The sequence below is a fragment of the Ceratotherium simum genome, chromosome X (genome assembly GCF_057802395.1).
Source record: "Ceratotherium simum simum isolate JZ-2026a chromosome X, ASM5780239v1, whole genome shotgun sequence".
Lineage (NCBI taxonomy): Eukaryota > Metazoa > Chordata > Mammalia > Perissodactyla > Rhinocerotidae > Ceratotherium > Ceratotherium simum.
The window spans coordinates 30,463,850-30,485,382 of NC_141940.1; the positions used below are offsets into that span (position 1 = coordinate 30,463,850).

The window sequence follows — 21,533 nt, forward strand, 5'->3', positions numbered from 1 at the left end:
CTGATCGATTGACCCTTTTATCAATGTGTAATGTCCATCTTTGTCTCCTATAACAATTTTGACTTAAAGTCTATTTTGTTTGATGTTAGTATAACTTCAGCTCTCTTTTGGTTGCTATTTGCTTGGAATATCTTTTATCATCCTTTCATTTTCAACCTATTTGTGTCTTTGGATCTAAAGTGAATCTCTTGTAGACAGCACATAGATGGATCATGTGTTTTAAATCCATCTTGCCAATTTCTGCCTTTTGATTGGAGAGTTTAATTCATTTACATTCTTAGTAATTACTAATAAGGAAAGACTTACTTCTGCCATTCTGCTCTTTGTTTCCCTATATATCTTATATCTTTTTTGTTCCTCAGTTCCTCCATTACTACCTTCTTTTGGATTTAGTTGATTTTCTTTTTTTTTGGTGAAGAAGATTGGCCCTGAGCTAACATCTGTTGCCAATCTTCCTCTTTTTGCTTGAGGAAGATTGTCCCTGAGCTAACATCAGTGCCAATTTTCCTCTATTTTGTATGTGTAACGCCGCCACAGCATGGCTTGATGAGTGGTACATATGTCCGCACCCGGGATCCAAACCCTCGAACCCTGGGCTGCCAAAGCAGAGCACATGATCTTAACCATTACACAACCAGGCAGCCCCGTAATTGTTTGTTTTTTTTTTTCTTAGTGTACCATTTTCATTCCCTTCTCATTTCCTTCTCTATATATTTTAAAATTATTTTCTTAGCAGTTACCTTGGGGATTACAATTAAGAAAATTAGATAACATTTTAAGACGTAGTTTTCTCTTTCTATTAATTTGAATAGGCTAACTATGTATTTTATAGGTTAATGAATAGAGTTAAATTATTTATAGTCAACATTTCCAAGCATCAGTCTAAATATTTGTCCTGTTTGAATGTAATAAACTCTCTATTAGTAAATTCAAGAATTGAGTCAGGTCGCTGTAGGTTAAATGTTGGGCTGGCAGGCAGAAATTCTAGTCTTTGGTGGTGAAGTCAAACCCCTACCACTCCCAAGCATGAGATTTTCTTGGCTATTTCTGCCATGCTTCCTGATTTATTAGTTCACTGTGGTGAACACGGGGGGGGGGGGGGCAGGTGGCAGCAACAGCAGCAATAGCAGCAGCAGCATCCCAAGAAGCAACTGTAATCATCATCCAAGCCAGATGTGCTGGCGTGGATGCTTCTCTGAGCTTCTCATAAATTATGACCCCCAACTCTTATATCCCCAAAGGCCTCCCCACAAACCCAGCTCCTACTGCCTTCTCACTGAGCATCAACTAGGGAGCTAGGCAGAAAACCAAATCATCCAAACAGAAAAGTCAGCAGACACACAGATCAGTGGAACAGAATTGAGAGCCCAGAAATACACCCACACATCTATGGACAGCTAATTTTCGACAAAGGAGCCAAGAACATACAGTGGAGAAAGGAAAGTCTCTTCAATAAATGGTGTTGGGAAAACTGGACAGCCACATGCAAAAGAATGAAAATAGACCCTTACCTTACACCATACACAAAAATTAACTCAAAATGGATTAAAGACTTGAATGTAAGATCTGAAACCATAAAACTCCTAGAAGAAAACATGGGCAGTACGCTCTTCAACATCAGTCTTAGCAGTATCTTTTTGAATACTGTGTCTCCCCAGGCAAAGGAAACAAAAGAAAAAATAAACAAATGAGACTAAGGAAACCATCATCAAAAGGAAACAAAAAGACAACCTAACAATTGGGAGAAGATATTTGCAAATCATATATCCAATAAGGGGTCACAAAAAGATGACTAAAACTTTATCCTCTCAGAGGAGTCTTTCCAAGTTTGCTGTTTTATTCTTTCTTCTCTAAGCTGCTGCCTCCTACTGGTGGCAGGGGGAAACACATGTTATCTCTCAAAGACCCAGTAGACCTTTTACCCTAGGCTTATTTTCTCCTCCAAATCCCCTGGGACAGAATAGGATGGACTGCCTTAAGCCCTTGCTGTCTCAGCCTATTTCTTCCACATTTCCTTGGGTGAAGAGTTGGGTGCTCTTTCCCTTTCAGTTCTAGTTAGCAAAGCTTGCTGTTTCTTCCCTGAGTGATCTTCCTCTTTGGGTCTCATAGCCCTCTGACCCAGTTCAGTGGCTTGCATTCTTTGAGTATAGATGAGACAGGCAGTGAGGATGAACAGGTATCTCTGTGTGGTGTATGTGACATAATGAGCCACTGTGACTCTCTGCTTGACCTCAGCTTTCACCACACAGAGACAAAAGCCCAAGGCTCACCCAGCAGTCTGACTTAGCAGAACCTGACTAATCCACCCCCCCATACACTCCTCCCTACCATCTCTAGCCCACCCTCTGACCAGGGGATTCTCCTATTTAGCACTTCCCTGAGCCCTGCCACTTTCCCAACCTGGTTCATCTTCATCTGTATTCCCTAATGAGTCTGTAGAATATTTTTCTTCAATACTGCTTTTCATGGTAAAAAATAATTGTGTGGAAAAGAAGTCATGCATATACAACTCAATCAGTTTTCACACTTGAGAGAGGGGTCTATCTATTAGTGGTTAAAGTTTGAGCTGATTAAACACCTGGGCTTTAGTTCCATTGCAGGATAAATGTTGCTATTTAACATGGTGGGGGTTAAGTTGCTGCCAGTTATTCCATTGTATTGGCTAATGAAGAGTTAATTTAGATTGCTGCAAGGTTGCCTCCTTATCATGTCTCTTGCTTTACCCTTGATGGCCTACTTCATAATTCACCATTATTATTTACAAATAGGTCTCTGAAACTCAGATCAGTATTTTTTTTAATTCTCTGATACATCAAAGGAAAACATTATGCCCCCTCTCCATTGTTGCATAGAAATTTGTAGCTTACAAAATGATTTTGCATATATAGGTGCATTTGATTCTCTCAATAACTCTGTAAGGTAGATAGAGAAAATACTATTATTCCCCTTTTAGATGAAAAACAGTGAGGTTCAGAGAGGTGAAATGACTTGGCCAAGACCACAGAGCCAATTAGAGAGAGAGCTGGGACTCAAACCCAGGATTCCTGCCCAAATCTATAGCACTTTCCGCCAAACCACATGGACTCCAGCAGCTCTCTTTGTGCAATCGACACCCAGCAACAGCAACGGCGGCTAACACAGTGAGACTTTCTTATGTGAAAGGCACTTCCCTTGTATCATTTCATTTCATCTTTACCACAGCACACTTAAGTGTATATTATTGTTATCCCTTTTTCAGAAACATAGAAACTGAGGCTCAAAGAGGTTAGGTAACTTGTCCCAGGTCAAACAGCCAATAAATGGCATGGCTAGGACCTCAAATTCAGGTCTATTCAAATCCAAAGTTTATGTTCTTATTCTCTATACTAGTTAAGAAATTGAAGAGATTGTGATAGGAGGCAAGCAGCAGGGAATATGTGAAATTCCACCTCCTAGAACTTTCAAGTTGGCAAAATGGTTGCCACAATAGCTTTTATGAGGCAAAGATTCTGAGTGAAGCAGCAGCTGCACAGGAATTCTCAGGAATGGGCACATAAGCCACTTTGACACACTCGGGAAATTAAAATCCTAACAGCCAATATCGGGTCTCGTGTCCCATGCCAGTACATCTTGTGGAGAAGCCTCCCACCGAGAACCGCTTTTCCCACAAAGAGCTGCTGCTTCTTCTGGAGATGTTCCAAAGACTACGTGCCTCTCGAGCTGTGGGCTGAATGGCTCGCACAGAACCCAGCTCCCCAGCATCCTAGTGTCAACCCCCCCAGACAGTTTCAGAGTGAGCTTTTCCCCAGGGTGATAGCTTTTTGGGCCAAATGTTTAATGAAATCTGGGCCTAAATAGCCACCGGGTAATGCCCTTATATAAGAAATAACAATCAGCATTCTCCTTTGTTCCAAGAAGCAGCCAAACTGCTCTCTATCCCCACTCAAGTGTTTCTTATCAACAGTTAAAGGAAAAGGGGACAACTCGAGCATCATACAACAGACAAAGAAACCATCAAAAAGAAGACCAAAAGCGTGCAATGTTAACTGAACTATTTTGCACTGGGTCTAGAAACTTGACAGAAGGGGAAAAAGGAACCAAAATGTGTCTTAATTTTCCCAAGAGCAGCCCTTACCCCAACTTAACAGCAAAGGAGTGTCCAGCAGCCCTGCCAACTAGTGCTGAAGGATCCCTTCCCCTGGCCCAAAGCCTGACCCAGGTTCCTTCCTCAGGAAGATTCTGGGTTAGTAGACACCAGGCTTGATACATCTCCCAGATCTTGGGACAAAAGGAGCTCATTTAACTCTAGCTGTTAATCAGAAGCTGTCCTCGCTAACCTCCCTCTAAAACACAGAGGAAATGAAGACATCTGACATTGGGTACAGAGAGGGTCTGTTGGCTCTCAGAGTGCGGGGAGGAGGGGTGTGGAAGGAAAAGTAGAGAAAGGAAGCCCCATTTCCTTCGCTCGCTTTTCTTTCATAAACCTTCCCGAAAGGGATTAGGTTTGCTTTTTCTGGGTAGCTCATAAAATTCTGCGGTTGGCTCCTGTGGTAACTTTTCTAGGTTTCTCCTAACCAATAAGACTGAGGGAAAAGATAGGGCCTAAGAAGAAGCCTCACTTCCCAGAAGGAATCCAGATATTGCTGGCTCCTGTTCTAAGGCAACTGATGGGGCTATTTAGGAACTTGCTGTGCTTCTGTTTGAAGATGGGAGGCTTTCTCTACATGCCAGAGGATTGGGCAGTAGTTTGCAACCCTGGCCCCCAGAAGACTCACTTGGGGAGCCTGTTAAGCTATTTTAAGGCCCCTCCCCTGATAGTCTTACTCATCAGGTCTTGATATGTCCTTAAAATGTGCTTCTTCTACACTCACTCCAGGTGATTCTGATGCTGGGGGGTTCCCAGACCATACTTTGAGAAACACTGCCCAGAGTTCCAGAGAGTTTGAATAGTTTATTAAATGAATAGTTTATTTAATTCACTAGTGATTTTAAGGAAAGTTATAAAATATACACATACTCTATACCCATACAACATACTCTAAACCCAAAAATAGAGATTCTCCTGGGGCTGTTTTGAATCACATGCCCGAGCTGGAGCACAATAATCAGGTGGGCATAATACTTGATGGCTTTGCTCTCTCATTTTTAGCCCAGGGTTGAGGATAGCTGTGGGTCTGTGTTTAGATCTAATGCCTATAGATTCCTTAATGAGAGTCAATGAAGCACAGGGAGACTAGTGGCTATTATTAAGTTTGATGGACTCTTGGCACAGGCTGTGATTGGAAACAGTAAGCTCTCTCCTGTGCACAATCTAGAAATTGCCAGAATTTTTCTGAGCCTGATTTCTCTGTTATGCTATAGAATGAGTTTCACTAAACAGTGCTTTTGTCTATAGTGTTAATACCATAAAGTTTGGGATGCCAACTGAATTGAAAATGTTTATTAAATGCATGTTTACTTGCTGTCTAGGCATCATAAGTTAGTTTTCATGCAAAGCAAGTTGCATGGTGTCCTTTTAGGGTTTCCAGACTCACAGACCTCCTTGATTTTTTCCATTTACCTTTGGCTAGAGCTAGTGAGGTCTCAGGAAGAATAACTAAAATGTTAGAGAACAGAGGAGCTTTCTCTGATGACTTCTCAAAAAGGTAACAGCTGGTGGAAGCTTTTAACATAATTAGTTCACCATTTAAAGAAACACTTAGTGAGCAACTACTATGTACCAAGGACAATTTTAGGTGTTAGAGATACAGTATTAAATAAAACGGATGAAAAACCCTTCTTCATGGAGTTTATCTTTGTAGCGGAGGATATGGACAATAAACAAGATAAATAAGCAAAATATACAGTATGTTAGACAGTGATCAAAGTGCCAAGGAGAAAAAAATAACACAGGGAAGAGGATTATGAAGTGTCAGGGTGGAGGGCAAAAATTTTAAATAGGTTGGCCAGGGAAGGTGTCACTGAGAAAGTAGCTTTTGTATCAAGACCTGAAGGAAGTGAGGGAGCTAGCCACATGGACATAGGGAAGAGCATTCCTAGCAGAGGGAAGAGCAAGTGCAAATGCCCTGAGGGAAGAGCATGCATGGAATGTTTGAGGAACAGCAAACCAGCAGTGTGTCTAGAGCAGAAAGTAGTAAGAGACATGGTCAGGGAGGAAATGGGGAGATAGATCACATGAGGTTAGTGGGAACATAAGTGTTGTCATCCAGTTCCAGAAGACCAGAACTATAAGACCACTCTGAAGCATGAAAAAATTTCAGAACAATAAAACGAGAGACATTACTTGGTACACTGAGTATTAAATTCATAATTCCAATTGATAACATAAGCCAAGTATACAGTATCAGTAAGAGGTGATAAATAAATTCATGGGTGACAGTTGCATAAAGAAGTTAGGAAAGGCTTGGGACCACTCCTAATTTTGTGTGATTGACCCCACAAAAGATAACTGTAGTATTCCTCCCCCGTTTCCTAAAATTAAAAACAGAATGATGAGCTGGATGTATCGTCAGCTTCACCCATTAGCATTGGAATCACAGGCCATAAAAGCACCATATTTGGAACCAAGATAGTAGCTAAGGTTATCACTGGATCAACCAACAATGGAGGTGGGGAAATGTGAAGGGTTGTGAGAGCTGCAAATACCAAAGGGGTCCCTGGCACTGTGTAAAGCTAGTTTGAAAAGAATGAATGAGTACCCAAAAATGTAAATTTTGTCCCCCTGCTAAACTACATCATTTTCCACTGGTGTCCAGGAAAGAGATGGCTCATCACTTGGCCTTCAAAGGGGCTTCTGCTAATACAAATATCTAGAGCTTCCTAGGAATGAGAGGCGCTCTGCAATCTCTCTTTGAGGTGTGGAAAATGCTATGTCAAGAAGCCCAGAAAAGAGTATTTTGAAGCTCTTACAGAGAAACCCAACTAGGAGCCCCAGGATCAGATAGTTTGAAGAGGTGGAGGCCAGTCATAATGAGGACAAGGTGACAGGCTCCATCCCTACCCCACTGGGGGTGGGAACACTCAGTTCCTCAGGGTGCTGCCATCAGCCTTGCACCCATGAACAGTAAATATAAGGAAAGATAGTGTGCTGTCCATGCAAACACAGCTTACAGACAAGCCCTCTTCCAACCTGATTTTATTCCCTCCACCAAGCCCTTCTATGGAGAAACCAAAGCCCTGTTGGGTTTTACTGACACAGATTGTGCCTCTCACCCCAGTTAGCCCCTCCTATTAATAAAAGGCAGTACAGGACAAGAGAACATGCAAACTGACCTTGTAAACTCCATTAAATGGCTGGGTTTCTATCCTGTGGTCAAAGGGGAGCTTTCTAAGCAGGGGAGCAGCCCAAACTTCTTGTTTCTTGTTTTTACCTGCAAGGGAACAAGCAGAAAGTGTGCACCTTGCCTCCAATGAGCCTATTGACCAGAAGTATCAATATTGCTGTAGGAAAAAGGGACAGTAGTTCATGAAGGATTTCTTCTTTAGGAATTCTTCAGTGAGAGGAATTTCCAACCTTTGAGACCAGTGACAGCAAACAGAGTTGACTCTTTTCTTTTCTCCCACTCTCTCCAGAGCTCCTTTGAGCCCTCATCTGGACCTGTTCTCTCACAGTCTTTCACCACGTTTGCCGTGCTTGCCTCTCCCAGCAGCACTCAGCTGCCTCTTGGTTTCAGCACCCCAGCCACCACCCAGGGCTGTTTGGATTCTTCAGCTGCTCGACACAAGATGGCTTTAAACCCCCGGAAACTAAAGAAGAAGGACCTTCAAGTGGCTGTAAGTCCTTCAAGAGGCCTGGGAATAAACTCCTATACAATAAAAGATGAGTTCCAACCTTTGCAAACTGCTCCTAGGGAAGTGGTATGCTTTGGGGGATACATACTCTGAGCAGGGATGGTAAAGTCAAGGGCACTGTCTCAGGCTTGACACCCCCGGAGAGGTGAGCAAACTTGTATCTAGTGGATGGGACGCCCCATCCATGTGGAACTTACATAAAAGGCACTGAAGAAAGCAGAAACAGTGACCTAAACCCCGAGAAACTGCTTATTGGCTTAGCATCTGGGAATTCACTCAGCCCTCTTTGTAGAAGATATTAAACTATAGTCCAGATCAGGATTCTTTTAATTATTAATCAGATAACACCCATGAGTTACAAATTGCAGCACTATTCCACTCATTTGGAGGTCAGGCTTCCAGCAACTCTAAGCATTCAGAACTCAGATATTAACCTCTCCAAAGATCTCTTGGTGTCACATAGATGTCACAAAGTCCTGTCACATGACTTTCTAGCAGTCAGAGCTACACTTAGGCAAGCCAATTTTGTTAAAAACATGGTCACAGATCAAACTCATAGATCTGACAACAAGGAAAAGTGACAGTTGATGGCAGAGAGAGATGACAGAAATGACCTGGGGCCATTTAGTACAGGGATCAAGAACCTTGCCCACCTCAATAAGTCCCTCAGGGCCACACTGTGTCATAGTCCAGTGCAATAGATCATGTTCATTATTTGTGCGAGTCATCAAGCAAAGTTGAACTATATTCCCTGATCTCTGTTTAGGAAGATAGGGAAGTAATGCCTTTGGAAAAGATTTTTACTAAAAGCTAAGAGTTAAAAGATGTTAGTGTTTAAAAGGATATGTCAATTAGCTGGAGGATTCACTTTGGTCAAACACCCAATTCCTCAGTGACTCTAGGCTATAAGTAAAGGGCTATAAATCAGAGCTGTAAGAGACTAAAAGATTTTGTAGTTACAAATATTTCACAGGGAAGGACATTCAAGTACAAACAGTTTCCCAAGATCAAACACCCTTGTGGTGGCAGAGCTGGGGTCAGAGCCCAGTCTTCTTACTTCCAGCCCAGTACTCTTTTCACCCCACCATGTCACCCCTAGCTTAGACATCTCAATTTAGCTTTAGAAGAAGAAGAAGTACAAGTTGAATGAACAGTTGGCAGGCCCTGAGAGGATCTCTTTAGTTTGGTGTCAAGCAGAGGGTGACCAATTACTATGTGCTAAACCCTATACATGCATTATCACCTAGACACTTCACCACAAACCTGGGAGATGGGGAATGTTGGCTAAGGGAAACTTAGTGTGACCCTTCTAACTTCTTCCTTCTGCATAGCCTAATTGAAGAAAGGCCTGGGCAGCACTCTCTAGAAGGCTGTGACATCTACTTCCTTGTGACTTTCTCCCTGACACATGGATGAATGTAAGAGTCCAGGATCATTTGTGACACAGAGGCTGCTGCCATTTGCTCCCTGCTTTGGAATTTCTTAGGTCTCAAGTCCCACGGGAGGTTTCTCATTATCCCTAATTTGTAGATGTGGACACAGAGATTTAGAGACTAACATGCTCAAGTCACACAGAGAGTAAATGATGGAGCAGATATTTGAACCCAGGTCTATCTGACCTCATCACTCAAAAGTAAATGATTTTGAGCTGAGTCTGTTTGCACAGGCACTTTGAGTGGGAGAATAAAGAGTCGAACATTTGTCTCTAGATGCATGTCATAAGGGCTTACACTAAGCAAATTCCAGACACTGTTCAGTGCAGTGCTACTCCGACATTCCCAAAGCTGCACTGTAATTATCTGAAAACCTTGTTTATACTAAACCAATTTCAACCCCTTCAGTGTAAGGGCTGAATGCTTCATCTTTTTCTCTCTTCTTTCCAAAGAAAACCCCAATCCTCTTTCTTCTTTTGAGCTGGAAAGGCATAATTCATGCTGTCACTAAATTCCCAGAAAAGAAGCCAAACAGGATTTGATTTTGGCTCCCAGATCTGGTGAAGCAAATTTGGGAATTCCAGTGTTGCCAAGAGTATGATTGTTGTCAGGCCCAACAACCCCATTTTCAGATTTATGGCCTTGCAGTGTGGTTCAGTGGTTTCCAGGGTGTTTTAGAGAGTTCCCTGCAGCATATCATTCAGAGACCAGAAACTTCCAATCGAGGCGAACTACTTCCAATAGGTAAAATGATCACCAGGTGATGGATGCCACTGGAAATAATTTCCATCGTTAATGGTATTGTTATGTTCCCAACAGAGCCATTTCGATATCAAGGACTTTTTTCTCCCGATGTTTTTTTTTTTTGGCAACCATGCAGGGATGGATGGAGAACACTTCAGTCTGATTCAAGCTCTTTCTTTCTCTCTTTTAGGTGAAACCAAAGCAGGATGAGCCAAGCCTTCTACTGGTTTTTGAAGAAGAGAAGAGTACAAACAAACCAAAAGAAGCTGACCAAAAGAAGCCAAAAGATGACAGTGCAGGTTGGCACATCTTCACCCTCCCCCAGAAACATGTACTACGAGCTTAATTGCACAGTGACAGGAGCTGTATAATGAGAATTACCCAGGCCTGCTGTCCTTGGTCCTCAGAGAGCTTTCAATCTAAGATACATATTAATGTGGTCCAAGTTTCTCCATCTAAACTGCCTAATTAATACAATTGCCACTTGTGTGGGATTTAGGTAAAGGGTCATACCTGGATCCCTATTTTATCTAAATGAATTTCCAACCAGAAAGGTGTTTTGTGTTGATTTGTTTGTAAGTTTGTTTAATCCTCTCCAAGTCTAACGTGCATGCTGAGTTCCTCAGTGAGCCCAGACATCTGAGGCAGCCAATGATTTCCTTTCCGCCTTCCCCTCAGCAATAATAACAGAATTGGCCCCAAACTAGTTTCTTAAAGTTGCCTTTCTCTTCCAGTAGAGGGGAAAGGTCTTGTGTTAACAGTGAGACCAGTTCCCATATCCATGAGCAAAGAGGGCTTGGGCAGCTGCAGACAGATGTCCTTGGCAGCCAACACCTATCAAATCCCCGAACAATAAATACCACTGGAGTGAAAATCTCTCTGTGTGTTTGTGTGTGTGTATATATGGGTGTTGGCTCCAGCTGATGGCAAGCGAATTTCAAGCAATACTTGATAAAACAAAATTCCAGTTCCCACAGATCAAGTCAAACAGTTATTTCATATTTTTACCACAAAGGATTTCACTTGTGGGTTCAAAGACAGCATATCCCTAAACACATTTTCCCATGAAAACTAACGAAACCACGAAACTGTTCTGCAAAAAAAAAAAAAGAAAGAAAGAAAGAAAAAGAAAAAGAAATTAAATGAGTAATCTCTTTTAATTTCTTTTTACCTTTTTACATATTTATTTTTAATAGTTGTCCCTTTTATACACAGAGGATAGAACTGATTCAGTGTCCATGGGGGCAGATACTTTGATTGCTTTTCCATATAATGGGAGTGGTTTGGAGTGCAGCCAGCTATGCTCAGTGCTGTATGCTGGATGTGAAACCACTAGATGGAGCTAGGGCTACAGTGGGGAGGGAGGGAAGATGAGGGAGGGAAGGCAGTGCGGGCCCTCCCACCTGGGGATCAAACTGAGTTTCTCAGTAAAAGTACTAGAGAGGAGACGAGCAATCTGTATAACTGCTGCTTTGTGCTTGACCTGAAGCCTATGGACTGATGCAATTGTTAAGGCTTTCCAAGAATTGCTTTGCATGTATATTACATTGGATTATTTTAATACAAGAGAATAGAAGGCAGAAGAAAAGGGGGCCATAATCTTACCTCCCAGATAACCCCTGTTGACACCTTTCTAAAAAATAAAACAATAGCTTCACATGATGTGAAAATTAAGTAGAATTAAGTAGAAAATATAAATACTAATTAGAAAGTAAAATTTCCCTGCGTCCTGCCCCAGTCAGTTTCCTAAAAGGTAATTGTTGTTACAAGTTCAAAAATTGCCTTTTGATGTGTCTCACACCTAATGGTGGACCAGACTAACGGTGATGAGCCAACCTTGGAATCACTTCATAAAACTGGGATTTCACTTTGATTTAAAAATTTCCAACTGCGGAAGGCTAATAGTGACCAAGTTGTTCTCTATCTTCTGAATAGCTAGCTACTTCTTCATACTAGGGAATTCAATAGCAAACAAGTACCCGTTGGGGCAGGGCAGAGTATTCTTATTTTACACATATTTTTCCTTGCCTTGTTTCTATTTGGTACAGGTCCCTCAAGCCAGGAACAGAGAAACAAAACTGAGATTTATGAGAAGGAGACAGCAGATCAGGCTGCAAACACAGATGCTGCTGAGAGTCAGGGCTGCCCATTGTCAGCAGTGTATAGAGGACAACATGTAAGAAAAGGGTCAAGTGCTTCAGTAATGAGTGAGTGTGGTCCCAGAGGAAGAAGCTTGAAACAATCCAGTCATGGGCTTGGCCTAGATGATAGAGCTGGATCCCCAGCTGATGATAACACTGCCAGGGAATGCCCTCCCTGGCACCTGTCCTTGGAGAAGCTAGTTGTGGAGCAGCCCATAACTCCACAAGCGGAAACCACAACTTTTCAGGAGTTGCTTTCAGATAAAGATGACATGGGAAGGAGAAATGCCAGTATAGATTTTGAAGCCAGCAAAGCATCAGCATCACAACCCATACCTGAAGACATGGAAGAGTCCATAGTTAGTGGTCCATCACCATACCATGAAGATGGGGCCTCGGGAGCTAAGAAGACAGAAGCCAGAGCTTCTCTTTTACCAGTGGTGGAAAGCCTTTCTACAACTGAAGATGTCCTTTTCTCAGTGGCAGTGAAGGATCGAGTATTTATGGATCCTTCTCATATTCAGTCAGAAGAGGAGGAAGCTTCCAGCTTTGACTTGCAAAGCATCCAATTTAAAATGGAGTCAGCTCAAGATATCCCAACTATCTGCAAAGAAAAACCTCCTAGAAATGTTCTCCAGGCCTTCACAGCAAGCATTTGGGGTATGGCAAGTGCTTTGGCAGAGGGAGGCATTTCTGTAGAGAGGCTGCCTCCCAGAAGTCTTTCCCAGTCCTTGGGGAAGCCCAAAGCTGAAGAAGTCTCCTCAGAGAGCACTTCAGAGGCGGGGAGTGGTTCTGAGCAGCAGCTGGCTCCCAGATACTCTTTCCAGTCCTTAGGGAAGCCCGAAGATGAACAAGAAGGCTTTGCAGCATCAGAAGGTCCAGCTGTAGAACTGAGCAGTTCTGAGCAGCAGCAGCTGCTTCCTAGATATTCTTCCCAGTCTTTGGGGAAGCCCGAAGCTGAAGAAGTCTCCTCGGATTCAGAGAGTGCTTCAGAGGAGAGGAGTGGTTCTGAACAGCAGCTGGATCCCAGACACTCTTTGCATTTCTTGGAGAAGCCCGAAAACAGCCAAGAAGTCTTCACAGAATCAAAAAGTTTTGTTGTGGAATTGAGCGGTTCTAATGAGCAGCTGGCTCCCAGATGCGCTTCCCGGGCTTTGAGGGAGCCTGGAGAAGTCTCCACAGAGTCAAATAGTTATGTTGAAAAGGACAATAGTGCTGAGGATTGGGGCAGCTCTGAGGAAGATCTGCCTCCCAGACACCCTTCCCAGGCCTTGGGGAAGCCCAAAGACCAACAAGAAGTCTCCTCAGTTGCAAAGAACACACCTGAGGAGTGGAATGTTTCTGTGACGCAGATTCCTCCCAGACACCCTTCTCGGCGCTTTGTGAGGCCGATTGTTCAGCAGCAGGTCTCCTCAGGTTCAATGAGTGCTTCTGTAGAATGGAGCGGTTCTGTGGAACCGATGCCTCCCAGGCACCCTTTCCAGCCCTGGGTGAGCCCTAAATTTGAGCAACAAGCAAGTCTAGAGAGCATTGCTGTTGAGTGGGGCATTTCTACGGAGCCGCTGCCTCCCAGAATGCCTTCTAAGCACCTGATGAGGCCTAAAGTTGAGCAACCCGTCTCCTCAAATCCAGAAATTGCTGCTATTGAAGGGGTCAATTCTATGGACCTGCTGCCTCCAAGGCATCATTCTCAGCCCCCGATTAAACCAATAGCCAAGCAAGAAATCTCTGCAGGTCCAGAGAGCACAGCTGTTGAGGAGAGCATTTCTATGGAGCCACTGCCTCCCACAATGCCTTCTCAGCCCCTGATGAAACCAGTAGTCAACCAACCAATCTCTGCAGGTCCAGAGAGTGTTGCCATTGAGGGGGGCGCTTCTACAGAGCCACTGTCTCCCAGACATCTTCCCCAGTCCTTTGTGAGACATAAAGTCCAGCAAATGTCAAGTTTTGAGAGTGCTGCTGTTGAGGGGGATATTTCTGGAAGGCCACTGCCTTCTGAACATCCTACTCAGTTCTTAATGAGGTCTAAAGTTCAGGAAATGTCCTCATGTGTCGAGAACACTGCTGTTGAAGGAGGCATGTCTAAGAAATCGCTGCGTCCCAGGCATCCTTCCCAGTCATTTGTGAAGTTTATGGCACAGCAAATCTTTTCAGAGAGCCCTGCTATTGAGGGGGAAAGTTATGTGGATCCTCTGTCTTCAAATCAACCTTCCAAATCTTTGTTGAGGCCTAAAGTTGAGCACCAAGTTTTCGCAGGTTGGGAGAGTGCCGGTAACGAGGGAGGCATTTCTTTGAAGCTACTTCCTACGAAACACCCTTTGCAGTCCTTGGGGAGGCCTGAAGACCGGCAAGAAGTTTTCTCACATTCAGAGAGGGCTCCTGTGAAGTGCAGCAGTTTTAAAGTGCGGCTGCCTCCCAGGCACGTTTCCCAGGCATTGGAGAAGCTGGAGTACCAGCAAGAAGTCTACTCAGTTTCTGAGAGCTCCACTGAAGAACGGAGTTCTGAAGAGCAGCTGCCGTCCAGATGCCCTTTCCAAGCCGAGGATGTGGCTGAATTCCAGCCACATATTTCCTCAACAGGCTCAGTGAGTGTACCTGTAGAGTGGAACAGTTCTGAGAAGCCCCTGCCTCCGAGGCACCCTTTTCAGGCTTTTGCAGATCCTGAATATCAGCAACAGGTTTATTCCAGTTCCGTGAGTGCTGCTGCTGAGGGAACCATTTCTGAGTGCAATTCTAGCAACTGGTCCCTACCAAGAGGCCCAGCTTCTCCAAACAAAACCAAGAAACACAGCCAAGGCTCTGAAGACCTCATTAAGAACATGCCAGCTACTGCTACCAAACCTGTGAAGTTCACCATTGCTTCTGCCTGGCAAACATCCACTTCAGGGGACACTTACTCTAAGGAGGAAGTTCTTCAGAGTGGTGATCGAAATATCAGCCATTCGAATTTATCTGCCAACGGGGCTGATGTTGAAAATCTTTTTGGAGTCCGACTGAGAAGAGTCCCTTCCTCACAGAAGTACAAGAGTGAGAAACAAGATGATTTTACCAAGCTTCCTTCACTCTCTTTGGGCCCAATTTCATCTTCCATAGGTAGAGAACAGCCAATCAAAAGAAGCACCTCCCAGGGGCTCCTGGGCACCACAGAGAACCTCACCACAATATCTGACTTTGGAAAGAAGCAACGGAGCAGGCCCAAATCTGCAAGCATGGCCAAGAAGGAACTGGCTTACAAGATCCCAGGTAAGACTTTATCTTTCCAGATGGCAAGTAGGTACCAAATGGAGGGAAGAACTGGAAATCAAAGTCTTGAATGGGAGGAAGTCTATTCTAGCCTTGCCTGCTGAGTTGTTGCTTTGATAGGGCTGGCTTGGGGATTTAGGGGCAGGATAGTGTCCCATTCTAGATTAATGGATCTGGAGATGCTTAATTTTGAGTCTTCCATTTCCCAAGGGGGTCCTCTCTGGACATCCATCCACATTCTGTAATAGACACATGACCATCTCCCCATTCCCTCTCCCCTACCCTCTGTACACCTTATATTTAGATGAAATTTTGTATTTTTCTCAAAATACTGTTACATATATTATGCTCCTCCCAACACCATGTGGATTTTTAAAGGCAGCTCATTAACAGAGCACTATGTTCAGACCCTCGGCTTGAAATCTTAGTTTACTGTAAATGTTTGTACTTCCACAGCTTCTTCACTCACTTGAAATGTCTAAGAATCCAGAGCTAGGTGATCTTTTGAGCACCAATCTCTCTCAAAGCTTTTGTACCTTCAGACTCACCATCACACAGTCTTGTATATGCCTATAACCACACACGTGTAACCACACACTTGCATGAGGAACTATGAAGTAACAAATACTATAAGATTTTCCTTGGAGTTAGAGGAATGATATCAATGCCCTGAGCCTCTGGCCTCCCAGGCATTTTCCCAGCCCACCTGGAAACCATTGTCCTACTCCCATTTGGGGATAGGAAGAGGGATGGACAAGGGAGAGAAAGGGACCAGTAAGATGACAGTATGCAAACTTTGAAGTACAGCTTCTTATCTACCCAAGGAACTCCTGCCTTGCCAGGCTGTGGGGAGGGCACAAAAGAAGGGGGCCCTTCTCTACGTGATATCTGTTTATTTTCATTTGTCAATTAACAAGGATCTCATTGGGGACGTTATTGTGGGTAGGCACCAGCCAGGCTCAAGACCCTGCCTGCCTCACTTCAGTTCTAACTCCTTTCATTCCTTTCTCAGGAAAGGCTCCTGATCGACAGTCAGATTATACCACCTCAGAGCCAGCTTGGATAACCATGGTGAAGCAGAGGCAAAGGAGTTTCCAGGCCCACATTCCTATGAAAGAGCCAAAAACCAAGAATAGAGCTGAAGCCAAGGCTGAGACTAAGGAGCCTAGATATGGGGTAGGACCTGGGGCAACCCACAAAATACTCCAAAAGTTTGCTGGAGCCAATTGGTTAAGCTTGCATCGGGAACTTTGTCAGGCATGCAGCTCCCCACCTCTTTGGGTGTGTTAATCAAGGCAGGGGGACTCTTCAGGGGAAAAGACTTGCTTTGTACTCATACAAACATGCCCCGCTTTATGCTCTTAAAGGATTTGTGAAAAGTAATGAATATGAGAAGATTCTATAAATCAAATCCTGTCCTAAATATTCTAGAGCAGGATTCCATGAAATGGGTTGAAAAATAAGGAGTAAGTCATAAAAAAAAAGTAACCACTGGGGTGAGAGTTGAGTAACAGATATTTTATGCCCATAAATATGTACATGTATTTAAGAAACTGTAAATGGATTTAAACTATACATATTATCATTCACTTAACTTTTTATTTCTGAGCACCTTTCCGTATCAGTACATAATGATTTACTTTTATGTAAACAAAGGTAATGTTTGATGTTTGGGTTTCTACATATTGATTTGGTTTGGTGTGGCACCTCCCTATAGGTTAAAAGAAAAGTTATGTGATGGACTAGGCTAATGGTGCCACATGTGGATCATGGATAATGAGACTGTGTCTTGCTTCCAATGTCCCATTTGCAATGTCTTTGGAAGTGTTGGAATGAGAATCCCTCTTGTCAAAACTGCAGAAAACTGACTCAGGAAAACATCAAATTTACATATCAAGAGATCTGTCTAAATTCCTACATTTTTAAGTGCTGACTGTTGTTGAGGGATCACGTGAGGATCTGTTTAACTCTTTGCTTTAAAGAGCTTGTCATTTTTATCACTAATATTTTTATGGGAGTGGGATTATGCAGGGGCAAAGTTCACCTTGGTTAAAGCTTTTGTCAGGGGTAATACACTAGGGTATACGAACTCATTCATTTAGACCAGTTGTGGAGAAGTTAATTTGAAAAATTTTTGGGCCGGCCCTGTGGCTCAGCGGTTAAGTGCGCACGCTCCGCTGCTGGTGGCCCGGGTTCGGTTCCTGGGTGCGCACCGACGCACCGCTTGTCCAGCCATGCTGAGGCCGCGTCCCACAATGCAGCAACTAGAAGGATGTGCAGCTATGACATACAACTATCTACTGGAGCTTTGGGGGAAAAAAATAAAATAAATAAAAATAAAAATTAAAAAAAAAGAAAAACTTAAACTGTACAATTTTGAAAAGACCTACAGTTATATCACTTTCTAATGCAAGGAGTGCAAGTCAGATGTCAACAAGTTTTGCTAAGTAGAAATCCTACGGAACTCACTTCAATGAATTGATAAGATTTGTTTGTAACCACCACATTCTGTTAGTTTGCTCTTAGGTGCTGGTAAAGTGCTAGGGAAAAGGTTGTTCTCAAGTTATATAGTTCTCATGTTAACCTGTTTACGCTATTTGTATGATTAGACATTTTCTTTCAGATCTAAAAGGTGGTAAACTAGAACCAGCTTAGGTTTTGTGAACCTAAATTCTGAACCAAGGTACTCTCAGTGCTATTTCTTTCCTTATCTCTCTCTCCCTCTAGCTCTCTATCTCTTTCCTTTTGATTAATGTTGAACTCATAATACCCAGGACAGGGCTTGTACTTTGTGATCTTCTGAATAAGTAATTTGCTGTTTTCATGTCAGGACTTACAAGCTTTCTGTTTTCATTTTTGTATTAAAGGGAACTGGCATTGCAAATGAAAAACAACCAAGAAGGAATTTCACTTCTAATGTCAATAGACAGGAGAAGATGGCACAGATGAAGCTACCTAAGTCTACCAAAGCAGGTAAAAACACACACCCCAACCTTCCTCCCCCAAAAACAGCTCTGGTGGAATGTTGTGAAACTTTTGCAATTTCAAGCTCAGACAATACATGTCTCTTCCTCCCCAAATCAGCTTCATGATTCTCTCATGGCTCTTCCATTAGATACAGATATTAACTTGTTTTAGGAAAGTCCAATTATTATGACTACTGTAAGTCCAGTGTGTAACTTTCAGAGAGTCTTCCAGTCTTTTACGCCATCAAGGAAGCTGTATAGGCACAAAATTGTGATCACTCACTAAAACATTCTTGTGGCTAGTATTTAAGAGGAAAGAACCAAGCTACCTTCCAGTTCATATCAAAGCGGTATTTTCTTACCTTCTATGTTCCCAATGAAACTGTTGAAAATAATCCACTATAAAGGCTCAATGGTATTGAATTGTTTTTTAACTATTTAAAAAGCTTGTTTCAGCCCCCTCATATTCTGAGCAGGGGTATGAGAGGTAAGGAAACGTTGAAAGCTGAGAAAACACTGTGCTGGGATAGAATAGAATGTGGTCTCATCAGTGGAGTTGTGTGCCAGAGGGTTTTTTTTTTTTCAGCAGGAGCAGGGGGAGTGGAGAGTGGACTTATATTGCCTCATCTTTGTCCTCTCCCTTAGGCCCCTCATGAAGAAATTAGACTAGGAATTTAGGAACCCATTGTCTGGCCATGAAATAGCAGTGCCTGACCTGCTCATAGCTATTAATGGCCTCATGGGCACTATGCTCCTGCCAAGTGGTTCTCAACTCTTACTGTGCATTAGAATCACCCAGTGAGCTTTTTAAAAATTACAGATGACCCTGGCTCCATTGCTAGAGATTCCAATTCAGTTAGTTCAGGAAATGGCATGGGTATTGGTATTTTTAAAAAGAGCCCTAGGTGATTCTAATGTGTAGCCAGGCTTGAGAACCACTGGTTGAGTCTAAGCCATAAGTCAGTCAACCATAAAGCAGGATGAGGGAAGGAGTTGAATTGGGGAAGAGGGAGGTAGTCTGCTGCGTCAGAGCAGTTGGTACAATGTCATTTAGCATAGACTTTTACTGGATGGATCTGTTGAATCATCAGTCATTTCACACAACATCATGGATTGGCAAAATAAAAATAATATTACCTTATTTAAAATTTAAAAAACCGAACAGGTACCATACAATGTTTCCTCTGTGGTCTCAATTCAAAAGTGTAAGACAATCCAATAATAACCATTCAAAGATTGGCAGTTACAGCTGTGGGTATTTTCTCTCAGACCTTCCCATGTCCAGGTCCCTGTGGCCAGAGCCATATTAATTTGACCCCTTTGACATACCACCCATGGCATTGCCCATGCACTGACTTTTAGAAGCTGGAAGAAACCTGAAAGGAGGAAAAATTTTATTGCATCCCGTAAACATGCCTCAGTTTCTCTGGGGCTGCTTACTGCTTGTGTGTTATTTGCTGTGGTTCTCGTAGGATTTGAAGATCCGAAGATATTTCAAGTGCCTGCCATGGGAAAAGAAACCAGACGATCTTCAACTCTCCCAGCAGTGCTCCAAGAGCCAGTTGAGCCAGTTGAGCTGGTTGAGCCATTGGATCCAGTTGAGCTGGTTGAGCCGGTTGAGCCAATCTGGTTCTCTCTGGCCAAGAAGAAAGCCAAAGCATGGAGCCACATAGCAGAAATCATGCAATAAATAGCTCCTGGGTGGAGCATCAGCATTTCAAATGATAACTGCCAATAGGTGTATTAATGCCACAGTCACTTTTTTACTGTAACCATTTTTTATTAAGCAAAACAGCCTTAGAAATGGGAATTAAAGCTAATAATTATTTGAATGAAACAAATGCCATGAATGCCTAATCTTCAGTAGTCATTGACAGCATCTGAAAACCCAGCATTTCCTCTGTGAAACTATGTAAAATGTTTGCACTGCAGTAGAACTGGGAAATCTTTAACTTTGGACAATGTGCTTTAGGAGGGAGAAAGCAAAAACATTTCATTGGAGCAACTAAGAAGTGGACATTTCCCTTGATCAAATAAATTAATTCTAATGGAAATGTCCAGATAATTTGGCCTAAGGATTCACTTTTAGGTTTTATGAGCCTAGTTAAATGCTTCAGTTCTTTGCTTGCTGCTCCAATCTTTGCAAAGGCCCCTAGAAGAGGTGGTGGAAGTAAAAATTCTGGGTCTCCAAGAAAAATTTTGCACAGCTGGTCTCCTAATCAGCACGCTGCCCTTTGAAACAACCTTCTTTGTATCCCTGGAGGACCCCAATTCCTGCAATACAGAGCTCTCTCTTTGCACATGCCCCATGTCAACCTGTTCCAGGTCTGGCAGCAGTGAGCACCTTCCTATGATGCAGAATATTTCTTGGGGATTATTGTACTCCTCTGGATGGTTAGTCCATTAGTGTTTGACCTTCTGCCCCAACATCACTGTGACCCTCTCCACTTGCTCAGAAATGTACTGGATGTCATACATATCCTGTTTTGTAAGCACTTAAGACCCTGTTGAAATTCAAAATTCTACAGATGCCAAAAGCTGTACTTTCAATCAGGAGATGGGAAGCCTTCCACGAGGAAGTCTGGGGCCACTGGAGAGCTGTCTGTCCCCCTGGCTCCAGCCTTAAGTTGGAGACCTCCATGTAGCCTAGTTTCTAGATCCTTTCCCTCAGCAGCCTCTGTTTCACAAGATTTTAGCCCAAAGCAAGACTACAATCTCAAAGCCGTAGAACGATTAACTTTCTGCTAACTGGAAGCCTTAAGTGATTAAATCAGCCTCTCCCTGCCCTCATTCCTAGAGGCACACACCTCAAAAGTTACTAGGCTGGAAAGCCCCAACTTCCCCACTGAACCACTCACCCCCAAGTCCTTCCCCTTTATTCCATCCTCCAGACACACCAAACACTGAGAGCTCCCTTTGGATGCCTGGACAGTATCTAGCTCATTTTCTTGGGAGACCCAGAAGTGTCTTCTTAGTATACCTCTCACTGTGTCTGCCTCTGTCACCTTGGGGCTACTTTGCTTGAACAGAAATGCAGGCCTAGACATAACTGTGCCTTTAAATTCTGAGTGGCATGCTGCTTCATGCAAAAAAAAAAAAAAAATCAGAGACAGAGTGAGGTGCCAGAGCTTATTTAAACCCTTGGTGCTTGGTTTTGCTGATGATGGTATAATGTGACATTGTACAATCATATGCTGAAATTTGCATTTTCTCTATAAAACATCTATTTTTCCTGA

At 43.0% G+C, this 21,533-nt stretch overlaps 1 protein-coding gene across 1 annotated transcript in view; it reads left to right on the top strand.

The window, feature by feature from the left end:
• Nucleotides 1-21,533, top strand: part of KIAA1210 (KIAA1210 ortholog) — a 67,882-nt gene extending 46,349 nt beyond the window's left edge. Inside the window, exons 7-12 of the mRNA XM_087427697.1 lie at nt 7,552-7,752; nt 10,138-10,246; nt 11,996-15,331; nt 16,344-16,507; nt 18,199-18,304; nt 19,770-21,533. Of these exons, the coding sequence (XP_087283823.1) occupies nt 7,552-7,752; nt 10,138-10,246; nt 11,996-15,331; nt 16,344-16,507; nt 18,199-18,304; nt 19,770-19,987 (4,134 nt within the window). The 3' untranslated portion in view covers nt 19,988-21,533. The remainder of the gene's footprint in view (nt 1-7,551; nt 7,753-10,137; nt 10,247-11,995; nt 15,332-16,343; nt 16,508-18,198; nt 18,305-19,769) is intronic.